At 41.0% G+C, this 13,128-nt stretch overlaps 1 protein-coding gene across 1 annotated transcript in view; it reads left to right on the top strand.

The window, feature by feature from the left end:
- Window positions 1-12,219, top strand: part of GRIN2A (glutamate ionotropic receptor NMDA type subunit 2A) — a gene marked incomplete at its 3' end in the record, with an annotated part of 164,781 nt that extends 152,562 nt beyond the window's left edge. The window contains exons 12-13 of the mRNA XM_082064546.1: window positions 8,592-8,830; window positions 10,429-12,219. Of these exons, the coding sequence (XP_081920672.1) occupies window positions 8,592-8,830; window positions 10,429-12,219 (2,030 nt within the window). The remainder of the gene's footprint in view (window positions 1-8,591; window positions 8,831-10,428) is intronic.
- Between the last annotated feature and the right edge of the window lie 909 nt (window positions 12,220-13,128).

The raw sequence follows: 13,128 nt of genomic DNA, 5'->3' as shown, positions 1-13,128 counted from the left end.
CAACTTTTAAAGCCATTAGAGACTCAGAGACGTAAAGAAGAAAACTGGGTTTGGTTTGAGTTTCCACAGAGAGTCTGTTATCCCCTTCCTAATAACTTTCAGTTCTGGTTAATCTTTATGTGCTTTTAGAGTGGCTTAATACACTCAAAATTATTTTCCTGGGTGGATAATTGCTTCCCACTCCTTAGGGGTAATAGGCAACTGTGGAAATGAGATTTGCCCCCTCACATCTGGAAGAGGAAAGCACTTTGCTATTTTTTTTCATATTTTAGCATAAGCCTTCCAAATTGCTGTCTAGATTATACGGCAGTGTGACAGTGTGACTCACACTGGCTGTTAAGGACCAAGAAGGAAATACATATGCAATTATAAGGACATATTTTCTATGTGTGCTGCTCAGGCAGAATACACCCACAATCCCAGTGATTTTCTGTTTATATATTTAGTGTCCTCCTTAAGCAGTGGGTGGAACAAATGTGACTGGAGCATGTGAGTGTGTAAGTGGAGGGTGTTTGTGTAGCTAAACAAGAGTTAGAGGAATTGTAATATTGAAGATCGTGCTTAACGGTCCTGTTAATTCATCCATAATTAACGGGGGCATGCAGAGTGCGGTCATTAGCTCACGAGAGGTTTATTGCTGTCAGTCATCTGTGTTCATCTTTCTATTTTTATGGGGGAAATAACTCAGAAAATAAGAGTAAAGGACATTGTTTTGGGGGATCCAGACTGAATTCAAAAGGTCACTCTGCTCTTATGTAATCTCATCCAAAAGCTGCTGTATGGATCATATAATCGGTCAAACTGGCACTGATGAGCTTATTGAACCAAACACACATTGACCCATTTGGCTCCTGACTCCTCTGTTGAGGGTAAAGACCCTCTCAGGTTGGAGTGTCCAGGTGACGGGTGCAGCCTCCTCTATCGCTCAGTGGGAGCTGCCACCAGAGCACACGTGAAACAGCCTGTCCCTACATCTGAGAGCTGCCGTTTGTCCAGCTGGAACAAGCAGATGATTCTGCTAGTGCGGCCACAGTTGTTTGAAGGTGATGTCTTACATCTGACTGATGTGAAAGCATATATTTACTCCTTTTATTCAAGATCTTTAATTGGTTTAGGTCAGTTTTCCTTACGTGCTGGCACCTCAGGTTAGAGCTTTGCGCTGGAGTCACCGCCCCTTTTACCCTCAATACCTGTTTGCTTTTGCACCTTCTGCTCCATCCCGTGCACCATGATCTCCTGCTGGGGGATGAGCAGGGGGACGCACTGAGGCTGGAGCTCTTCTGGACTCAACCAAAGAGCTGCAGAGCCGTGGGGCTGCAGCCCGGCTGTCCCCTGGGCAGAGCGTCCTCTCCTTGATGCCCTGTGCTCGTTCCTGCAGAATCCACAGGCGACACTTCAATAGGGACAGTGTGTGAAACAACACAGTGCAGGGGAGAATGAATTGTTCCAGGCAGCTCTCCTTCACGCAAATCGATGTTTTTTGGAGTTGGAGGAGGGTGGATTTGGTTCAGGCACGTTGGCACTGGGCTTTCCACAGCTCAGGCAGTTGCAAGTGCCTTTGTGCAGTGGATCTCACTGTGTAAGTCTGATCTCCCACCCACAGTCATGAGAGCAGTAGCCCATTTGAGAAATACCGCTGCCAGAGAAACCCCCATTAGGTTGTTTTGTCCTCAGTGTGTTTTAGCTTTGCTGTCCCTCTGTGCCGGGGTTTGGGTTGCAGTAAGCTGAAGGTACATGCTGGCACTCTGAACCACCCTGAAGTTGTCATTTCCGAACAGCACCTGAAGTGTTAAAAATATCTTTCTGGATCCAGAAGGGACATATGAAATAGATTTCTTCTCCGTGTGTGAGAATAATTAAATAGGTTAAAATTAAAGGAAGAACTTGATGAAAATTACCCCTTCACAGTACCTAAGGAAGTAGTTGAGGCAGCCTGTGAACCATTAGTGATTGTCTCCAGGAACCTACGGCTTTAACCTACATGGTTAAAGTAGGGCAGAAAAACACCTGTCTTTTAAAGACAAAAAATAGGAACTCAGTGAATTATAGACGTTAGTGCTTATAGGAATATTAAAACAAATTCTTTAGCAGTTTACTTTGATCATTTGGAGGATAATAAGAGAATAAAATTTTAAAAGTCAATTTTCCAATTACAAATCTTGTAAAATTAATGTAATTACTCATCTGATAGGATGACTGTTCTTGCAGAGAATGCAGGTAAATGAAACAGAAGTAAACGGTAAATTCTTCACAAGGGCATTTTCTGTTTCCTTTTCCACATAGTCAATACTTTGACTCTAATCACTGTTTATATGTTGCTGCTTTTTCTTCCATCCTGTAATTTTTATTTAATGGCTTCTTGACAAGCATTTTTCATGTGCAGAGCTAATTCCACAGTCATATCTCTGTCCATTTTATTCCTTTGATTTCCCTGCATCAAACACTGTCCAAACTCCCGCGGGTGTTTATTCACTGGGGGCTGGCAGGACGTAGCACCTTTAAAATCAAATGCGGTCCCATGCTTGGGATGGCCAGTTTGGACTGTCGTGGGTCTGTGCTTAATCTGGCTGCATTCCCAAGTCACACTGAAACCAGGCCCAGGCTTGGCTTACTTCCCAAGACTGAAGATCAAAGGAGGTAGATAATGGGCTTTCTTTGATTCTGGGGGGTGTTTTTCTACCAGGATGAAGTTCAAGCCGCAGTGGTGCTGGCTGGGACGGTGCCCTTGGTGCTGGTCGGCAGCTGGAGGGAGGCGATGGATAAAATCCCTCTGGCTGTGGATTTGGAGAGGGGATGAAGGCACCACCAGTGATGCTGAACTTCTGATGCTTGGGACTTGCTGACTGTCATCATATGCTCCTGGGTTTGCCATCAGGAGGATACAGGGTTAGATTCTCCATCTTGGACACTTTTGTGTCCTGAGGGAGAATGGGAGGAGATGCTCAGGTGCCCCTCAAGCTTCAGAGGTCTTGCTTTCTTTCCTGGAATGGATTTTATTATTTTCTTTTTAAATAAGCAGCAAAGAAGATTATACTAGTCTGTTTGTTCTCCTTTTGGATGTAATTATAAAACTTCGGCCTTGCTTATTTCTGGCAAGTTTGTAACTAGGGACATACTCGGGCGATAATGAAAGGTTATTTTTTTTTGTACTAATCACAAGGAAAGCATCAGACGAGTATTGAAAAACTTATTCCCTCTTAAGAAACAAATCTTACTCCAGACTGCTTTTCTATAAGTGAATATGGAGAATGATGGATCATAGGTCATATGCTTTGAGGGTTTCTCTTTTTTATAAATAACATACAATTTTCAGTATGTGTGCATCTTCCTGGATGCACGTATAGATGTAGAGGAAAAAACACTGGGAAAACAAAGCAGCATGAAGGAAATGACCCATAAGGTAGACAGCTTTATCCATCAGTTTCTCATGGCTGGTCCACCACTTGGGAAGATGCTGCTTCTCTCAGGAAGGTGATTTAATGAGCAAAGCTGAGAACCAAGGGAGAATGCCAGGTCCTTACAAGGTGCTGGGCCTGGGAAGTGAAGGGAATGTGGGGATGCCAGTGATGCCTCTTGAAGAGCCCCTGCGAGGTGACACGTCTCCAAGAGGCAGTGACGGAGCCTGCAGAAGGGCAGCGCGTCCCTCAGCTCTGGGGTGACACTTCCCACAGCCCGCAGAAAATGCCGAGGGCTGCGACGAGCAAAATTGTGTCATTCTACCCTTTGATCTCTCTCTTTCTGGGTCTGGATAATGATGTTTTTATTGAGAAAAATGTTTCAGGGGGCGCACTGGCCAGTTTGTCACTCCTTGCTAGAATGATGAAGTGTCAAATACTTTAGAGGTGTTGCACTAAAATGTAGGAAAAAAAGGTCTTCTGGGGTAGTCAGAGTCAGAATGGCCAAATGGCCCATTTCTGTGCAAATGGCACAGAGAAGCACAAAGGGATTTAGCACTTGTAATAGTCTTGAATTACCACTGAGAGAGTGAGAATTTTGCAGTTTATTAGAGAAGACCATACTGTGTTTTGAGGGAATTGTGCAGAGGCTTAACACACTGCTTGAAATATAGATCCTTAAAATACTTATACTGATTCTTACACCATGAGGCAGACTTTTTGATACAGCACTATAGAAATTTTTAAAAATATCTTAATGTAGGCACCATGCAGTTATTTGTGAATTTTGCAACTCCAATATACTGTGAACATATTAAACAAAAAAGGAACATGATTTTTTAATCAAATCTATTGGAACTCTTCATTTTCTAATTTTTGTGCTAGTGTCATGATGTACTTTGTTGCTGAAATCTGCCACTAGTCATTTAACCGTTAATCTAGTCCACACATGGATGGAGGTAGAAAATGATTGTGACATTACTTTTAGTAAGTGCCTGAAGTGAAAACACAAAGCCTTAAAACAAGCCTGATTAATATTTATAAGTAACTTGAGACCCCCCAATTAGCTGCAGACTTGAACTCCATTAGCACTTGTTTCTTTCAGGCCAGGCATTTACATATATTGGGGTTGCTGACTTAGATTTCCAAGGTCTGTCTTATGGAAGGTTTCAAGCTCTTATTGCTGATTAGAATTATGCACATGTGGAGATAACAACTCTCCAGTGCCTGGTAATCACTAATCCCTGGCCTTTCAATTGCCAGGACTAATCTATTGCTATAGGTGTCATCACCCTGTATTTGCCTCACAAGTCAGACCACCCAAAAGGGTTTGCAACACAACAACGTTCCTTCTGAAGGACTTGATTCTTCTCTATATTATTTCTTAACCAAAGTTTAACCAGCCTCAAAGTTCAATGTTTGTCATTCCAGCTCCAGGCCAAGTTTGGAACAGGCTGATTTTTGGAAGGAGTGAATGGACACCCTAGTTAAAAAATTACTCATACCTGAGGATTTTGTAATAAAAATGTTGTGCCTTCTGTAAATATCCTGGGTAAAGTGGAATGAGCAGGAAGAGTAATATGCGTTTTTTGCCAGTTTTATAGGGTCAGCTATGCTGAAGGGTTATTACATTTAAATTAGTAACAGTTTTGTCTGTGTTTCTGTGTGTATGTATACACATATATGTATGTATATGTGTACACATGTATGTATAAATATATACTGTAAATGATTTATATACATAGACCAGAATTACCAGCTTCATCTGTCCATTCCCAGAGACTATAATTTAATAAATATGACAGTCCAGTGATTCACAGTGCTCTGCAATCCATAAAATTGTGGATTGCTTTTGGGTATTAATTAACAGTGGTTTCTGTCAATGTCAGATATAATGGAAGGGATATTGCAGAGCAGGATCTGCAGGACTCGGGGATGCTTTGTTCTTCATAGCTTGCCAAAGCACTGTCATTTATCTCCACTCAAAACAAGCTTGGTTGGTTTCTGTAGTGATGTTTTTGGAAAGGTTAGTGGATTATCAATAGTTACTTTAGGTGTACATGCCAAAGGGAAAGAAGCGTAGAGGAAACAGTAATAAAAACGAGGTTTAAATTCCTTTGTGAATTTTGTTATGAATTGTAAAAGGGCACAGCAGTCAAATCAAATTGAAGTTTGACAGTCTTGGGAGATGTGAATTTTCCTGTGGGAAGTAATGAGGGCTGGTTGTCAGAGCTCTGGCTACTAATGCACAAACCAGAAATCCTGCTGTCTCTCTGGACTTGGGTTCTTCTCTATTCGCTGGCCTCAGTGACTTTTATTTGTAGACTTTGGGGAGGACTTGAAAGAGAAATGAGGGGAACAGTCCACTGAGGTTTAGCAGAACAAAAGAAATCCAAATGTTCTAAGATATGGAAATGCAATAATGAACCCCAGTTATCTATGTAGTGACAGTGCAAAATCTACACTGGTGCAATTAATAATTTATTGTGCCTATGTCCTGGATTAGAAGGCTTTAAAAGATTCATTAGGATTGAGTTTCTTCTTTGGGGATGCTCATAGGTATTTTGAAGACTGAGCACTGTAATTTGGGAGAAGATACACTGTCTTGTTCAGATGTACATGTTCAGTTCAAGCTTCAAGCACAAAACTAATCTCAGAATTAACTAGGAACTAAATAATGTGTCTTACAGATTTGTGAAATGCCTTTGCTAAAGTACCTCGTCCTTTCTACTTCAATTTTTCCTTCACATTCTGTGAGAGGAAGTGTCTCCATCACAGTCTTGTGTTCCACTTGCAACTTGTACATCCAGATTATTTGTGGGCTGCAGCTTTCCTGGTGCCCTGGCACTGTCCTGCAAAATGCTCCCGCACCGCAGGTCATCGATCTGCTAGTCCAGCTTGAAGGTGGCTGAAATGTCAATACAGCTTCTAGCCATTTTTTTCCTGATCTTTACTCCAATGACATATGGATTATAATAGTGAAAATGCATTTTCTAATCACTGAGTAAGGATTAGGGATATGTAGCATGAGAATTCTTCCCCCAGATTGAAGCCATATCCTAAACTAGGAAACACACAAGCCAGCTCAATACTGTACTCTCTGGCCCCCTGTATTGCGTGCTGTATCTTCTAGAAACAATGAAGTTAATGACATAAAAAAATAATAATAGAATTCCTCAGCTGACTATATCCCCACAAGAGTAAAAAGGCATGTATACACATGCAATGCGTCAGAACACTAAACACTTGAAAATTAATCATATCATGCAATATGAAAAACAGACTTGGCAGGAACAACTACAGCTTCTCGCACACCTCTGTCCGTGTTGGCAGGAGCGAACACTGCTAAGGGACACCGTCCTCCCAGGCCAAATCTCATCAGTGAAATACAGATTCTACGAGTAAGGAACAGAGGCAGTGGGTGGATCTGCTTCCTTGGCTGGAAGCACATGAGGTGTTTTAATGGCAGTGAAGATGTGTCACAGCCAGAACCAGACCCCAGCACCGCTCTGTTCCGGGCACATGATGATGCCATTAATTTTTGTGCTGCTGTCTGGGAGTCAGTGGCAGCAGCAGGAGGGCCGAGGAGACTGTGAGATGAAAGGTGGGGGACCACGGGGCCGGCAGGGAGCAGAGGGGGTGTCCCACAAGGGACAAGGCTGGGTGGGAGTATGTGCTGTGGGAAGGGTGGGCAGTGACTGCGTTCCCCAGGTCTCGGGGGGAAATAGAAAATGAAAAAAGCCAGAAAGCCAGGAGAACTGTATTTGAGATACTGCTTGTTAGAATAAAACAATAATTAAAAAAAAATCAGGAAAAGGGACATACTGTATTCATGCAAGCATCCAGGCATTAAGTGACAGTTATTTTCTATAGAAAAGTGGCGTGTGAAACACAATAGACTTTCTTCATACTGCATCATGTATAACTTTGTTTCCTCACTGGCTGCCTGTGCTGTACAAGTAAAGCTGGTCAAGCTTTTTGTTTCCAAAATGACATTATTGTGACCTGCAGCCATCACGCTTTGGGAGATTTTACATCCAGTGGTGGTGACTGTCATTGCTTTGCCACGTATTACTGGCGAGAAAAAAGAGAGAGTTTTGATAAATAATGTTATTTCTTTCTAAAGTGCTTGTAGATCAGAAAGTGGTTTAAAATCACATCTCTGAATCAGTTACCTGTTACTGAAATGCAGCCAAGTCTGGGAGGAGATGTGACGGATGGCACTGCAGAGCTGGCCCGGCGCAGCGTCGCGGGGCTGCGGGACCTGGCTGTGCTGCTCAGGCTGAATGTTTAAACTTGCTGTTTAATCTTTGTTGTCTGCGTGGATGGTCTTTTAATGTTCAAAACCATCTTTTTGCTGAGAGACTGGAGTAAAAATATGGTATGGAAGGGACATGCGGATTCAAAGAACATGTAGATAGCTGGATTGTAAGGTTTTTCATGAGGTTATCTGGTTAGTAGCTGTTTGGCATCAAAAATAACACGAGAGACAAGAACACTAATAAATCAAATCCCCAGATACCCAAACCCTAGGGAACAAGAGATACCAGAGACAATAGAGAGATCAGACATGTCAGGAGAGGTTCAGCCAGAACATTGCAACTTGTACAAAAAGGACAAACAAGATTATCATGGGACTAATAGGAAAGAAAAACTACTTCTGCCATGTTTTAAAGGGATGGTGAGAACATGTGAAATTTGTTTTGCTACGTTTAAGGGAAGGGCCAAAGGGAAAAGTCAGAGAGGATCAGGGAGGAACAAGTGTAGAAAATGGAGAGGAGGGAGCAGGTTGTGTGCCAGGACACGTGTCTGATCCCTGTGTGTGTTCACTGCAGCCCGTCCTGTGTCTTGACTAAACTCAGTTCTTGGCTGGTTTTGTTGTGATCATGCTTTCCATTGGGCAGCAAAGGCAGCTCTCCTGGCTGGCACTGTTATAGCAACCAGAAGAAAGTTTTACCCAAATCACAGATCCTGCTTTCTAGAGCAACCAGCATCCCACGTAATTTATGAAATCTGAGGACATCTGAAACTAGGGTGCCGTGAGTGCAAACCTGCTATATTTGCAAATCCTTAGTAGATAAGACTAAAGTGCTCCACAAATGCAGCAGTAAATGGTGCTGTATTTTTAACTCACAAAGGCTTTTGAATCCTGTGAGCAGTAATGTTTGCATTGTGCTTTGACTCCTTGTTCCTTAGGGGAAATGGAAGAGCTGGAAACCCTGTGGCTGACGGGTATTTGCCACAATGAGAAGAACGAAGTCATGAGCAGCCAGCTGGACATCGACAATATGGCAGGAGTGTTTTACATGCTTGCAGCAGCCATGGCTCTCAGTTTAATCACCTTTGTCTGGGAGCACCTATTTTACTGGAAACTTAGATTCTGCTTCACTGGAGTCTGCTCAGATAGGCCGGGATTGTTGTTCTCAATCAGCAGGGTTAGTATGACTTTCATTTTCCCCCTTTGAGCAATAGAAATAATAAACCCTACCTCCCAAACCCATGATTTTCCCTTTTATTCCTACTTGAACATTTGAAGTGCATGTTAGAGCACCAGTGTGATGCTCTAGATGGGCTTTGGATGCACTTGTACTCCATGGGAGGTCTTTTCTCCATTGGTTTATTCTAGGGTATGAACTATCATCTGCCAGGATAATCAGTAATCAAATGCTGAAAACAAATACAATTAAGGGGAATTTTGATGAAGAAATGGTAGAGTTGTTCAGATACAGGAAATGGATTGATTTCCACCAAAAAAACCCACAAACAAACAACACCAAAGCAAACAAAACACCACAAACAAACAAACAAAACTGATGGCAGACATTAGCTCTCAGTTTTGTGTATTTCTTAAACAGGTGGATTTTAAGTGGTAAAAATATACTGGAATATTTTTATAGGCTTTTCTTGATAGCAAACTTGAATAAACCATATGAGAAAAGGTCAAGTATAAGTGTTGCTTATGTTTGCTTGTACACTAAGACAGACTTCAATGATAACTTTACCAACCCGAAGTGGATTTACATATCCAAATAATTGATACTTGCTGTAAAACAAGGGGAGTATGAGCTCGTTCTTACATTTTTGACAAATGAGTTGGGTTTTGTCTTCTTTTTTTAACAGTACTTTTATTAGGTGATTGACTTTTTGCTGGATCTTTTATATAGCTGAGGAGAATTGAAAATGATACTAAAATGCCTAATTGCTTTAAAATGTGCAGAAATTACTCTGTTGAGTAAATTGGACTGTATTGCAGCTGCATTAAAAAGATTCTGCCTTACTCTGTTAGGGATTGTCTAGAGAAGCATATACACTTTAACCTCCTCATTTTACATTTGAAATGTGTACTTTTGGCCTTTTACATGTGAATTTTTCCTAACCGATGTGAGGGGAAAGAAGGCCTTATTTCAAAGGCAAATTTCTGAGAGCTGCAAGTTCACAGGGTCGGAAATGTCAATTGAGCTCACAGGAGGACTGAAGAGGTTGAAGTTAAAGGATGGACTTCAACCTTTTGCTCAAAATAAACTCAAATTTGGGCTTCAGAAAGAGGTGGGTTTTTTTCATATGTGCCAGGATAGGAAACAAAAGAGCTAAAATACCATGACTAGAAGCCTTTTTATTTCAGCGGAAGTGAAGAGTACCTTAACATCCAAGCAAATAGCCTGACGGCAGGTTTGTGTAGGGGGGTAGCTTAATCACTGGTTTAAAATAGTAGTTTCCATTACTGAAGGTTAGTTACATGTTGTGATGAGACTAGGAAATCTTTTAGGGTCTCTTCTAATCTTGTTTTCTGGAATAAGCAGGGGAGGGCAACATGGACCATGGCTATTTTTCTTCTTTACAGTTCCAACAGGTATGGTGGAAATTATTCTTCCATATCGATGCAAGGAAATAATAATAAAAGGATAGATATGTACTTTTAGTCTTTCCAGTCATTAGATAAGCAATGTTTAATTTTTCTTTATTGCTAACTAAAAATAGAATGGAAGTATTTAAAATTTACACCTAGTGATTTAATTTGTTACTTCTGTTACAGGGTATTTACAGCTGCATTCATGGAGTACATATTGAAGAAAAGAAGAAATCTCCTGACTTTTCTTTGACCAATTCCCAAAGCAACATGTTAAAACTACTGCGAACAGCGAAAAATATGACCAATATCAATCCTTCAAGAATTAACTCCCCCAAAAGAACAGCTGATTTTATTCAGAGGGGTTCCTTGATTATGGATATGGTCATGGATAAGGGAAACCTTATATTTTCTGATAACAGATCCTTTCAGACAAAGGACAACTTTTTTGGTGACAACATGAGTGAACTGCAGACACTTCCTGGCAATCGACACAAGGACAATCTTAACAACTATGTTTTCCAAGGTCAGCATCCTCTCACACTGAACGAGTCCAATCCAAATACAGTAGAGGTTGCAGTAACAACAGAAGCAAAGGTGAACTCCAGACCCAGGCAGCTCTGGAGGAAATCTGTTGAATCTTTACGTCAAGAATCTGTACGTCAGAGCCAAGGCTCCCAGAGAGAAAACGGGTCAGATGAAAACAGGCAGCTTTCCTTGAAAAGCCAAAGATACCTTCCTGAAGAGATTGTCCATTCAGATGTATCAGAGACGTCAAGCCGAGCTACTTGCCATATGGAACCTGAAAACAACAACAAGCACCACAAAACCAAGGACAATTTTAAAAAAAGGACAGTAGCATCAAAATACCCAAAAGACTGTAGTGAAGTGGAGCTGACATATCTGAAAACCAAACAGAGCTCTCCACGGGATAAAATCTACACGATTGATGCTGACAAGGAGCCAGGATTCCGCTTGGACACCCCTCAGTACGTTGAAAACATTGTCCTTCCAGAACCTATAGAGTTTCCTGATGTTTATCAAGATCACAATGACAACTACAGGAAAGCAGAACACGCAAACAGGACTCCCTTGCACAACGAAGACAGTCTTCCAAATAATGACCAGTATAAACTTTATGCAAAGCACTACACTTTAAAAGATAAGAATGCTTCCCCGGTTGACGTGAATGATAGGTACCGACAGAATTCCACCCACTGCAGGAGCTGTCTTTCCAACGTGCCCACATACGCGGGACACTATTCGAGCAGATCTCCCTATAAATGCGACGCGTGCTTGCGAATGGGGAACCTCTATGATATTGAAGAAGATCAGATGCTGCAGGACACAACGAACTTATCGCTTCCTGAAGAAATATATGAGCATACTTGGTCACAAAATAATGCTCTGCAATATCATAAAAAAAATAAGTTGAGGATTAGCAGGCAACATTCGTTCGATAATATCGCTGATAAGTCTAGGGAAATTGATATTGGAAGACCTTCTCGTAGTATAAGCTTGAAAGAAAGAGAGAAATTTCTACAAAGTAGTCCATATGCAAGCATGTTTAGCGTGCCCTCAAGCAAACTGTTGGGCAACAAGGCCTCACTTTTCACTCGCGCTCTGGAGGACAGTAAGCGGAGCAAGTCCCTGTATCCTGTTCACTCAGATGATAATCCCTTCCTGCACTCGTCCCGTGATGACCAGCACTTATCTCTTAGGCGAAGTCCAGCTGATCTTTATAAACATTCATTACCAACAAGAGGAAGACATGATAATTATTTAAGGTCATCTATAAAGTCTACAGCCTCATACTCTTCCAGGGATGGTCGGATCCATAATGACATGTACATTTCAGAGCATGTTTTGCCTTACGTTGCAAATAGGAATAGCTTGTACTCAACTCCAAGGGTTTTAAATTCCTGTAGCAATAGACGTGTGTATAAGAAAATGCCTAGCATTGAATCAGATGTTTAAATTTTCCATGAACACTTCATCTATAGGGAAAAAATAGTTGCCACCATCTTAGAGGGGAGAATTTATTCTTTAACAGTATCCTGCTATGGTAGATGATATATAAACCTCTCCCTTTCCCAGTGTACTTTTTGTACATGAATAGGTAAACTAGTATGCTCTTAACCATCCTTTTAAAATATGTCTTGATGAAAAGGATAAAAAAATAGCCGTTTATGTATGCATTATATATAAATGGCAAGCTGTACTGAAATAGCCCCAATAATGTTGGCAACTATGATGTTTGTATCTAATTATTTTACTATTTCGGTTATTCTAATTTATGTTGCTAAGTATCATTCAATGTACGTTTGTCCTTAGAAATGTTTAATGATTTTCTAGCACTGGATAAGCAATATGGTATGCATGTAGTATGACACAGACAAAAAGAATTAGGAATGCATTTGCACAGTTACAAACGTAAGACTCTAAAAGAGAACAGAAAGCTAGGGTTTCAAAAATATGTTTTAGCCTCATAATCATTTTCAAAGCCAAATAATAATTAAAAAAACCCAGACCCTGGGACCTCAATAAATAAAATAATAGTGTGTTAGCACAGAATTAGTATGTTCATTGGAGATTGACAGAAAATAAATGGGAAGGCTGTAGGCCCAGACATGTGAACTGCTGTGTACTAAAAGGCAGCCCCATGGATATCAGTTAACATTAATGTACAAATGCTTTTCTTATATTTCACATGGATTTACCATTAGAAATTAAGTTCATTGAAAAGTCTGCAGTCGTCTTGTCAAAAATTTCACAGCTGCCTAATCCAGAGTCTATATTTTTAGATATCACTCTATGGCACTTCCTATGGAGCTGTGGACTTTATTAGTAACCTTGAGGCCTAATGTGTACGTGAGTTTGCATTTG

This window comes from Streptopelia decaocto (genome assembly GCF_964273445.1).
Source record: "Streptopelia decaocto genome assembly, chromosome: 13".
Classification (NCBI taxonomy): domain Eukaryota; kingdom Metazoa; phylum Chordata; class Aves; order Columbiformes; family Columbidae; genus Streptopelia; species Streptopelia decaocto.
The sequence above is the reverse complement of the archived record's forward strand: the minus strand, read 5'-3'. Positions and strand labels throughout refer to the sequence as shown.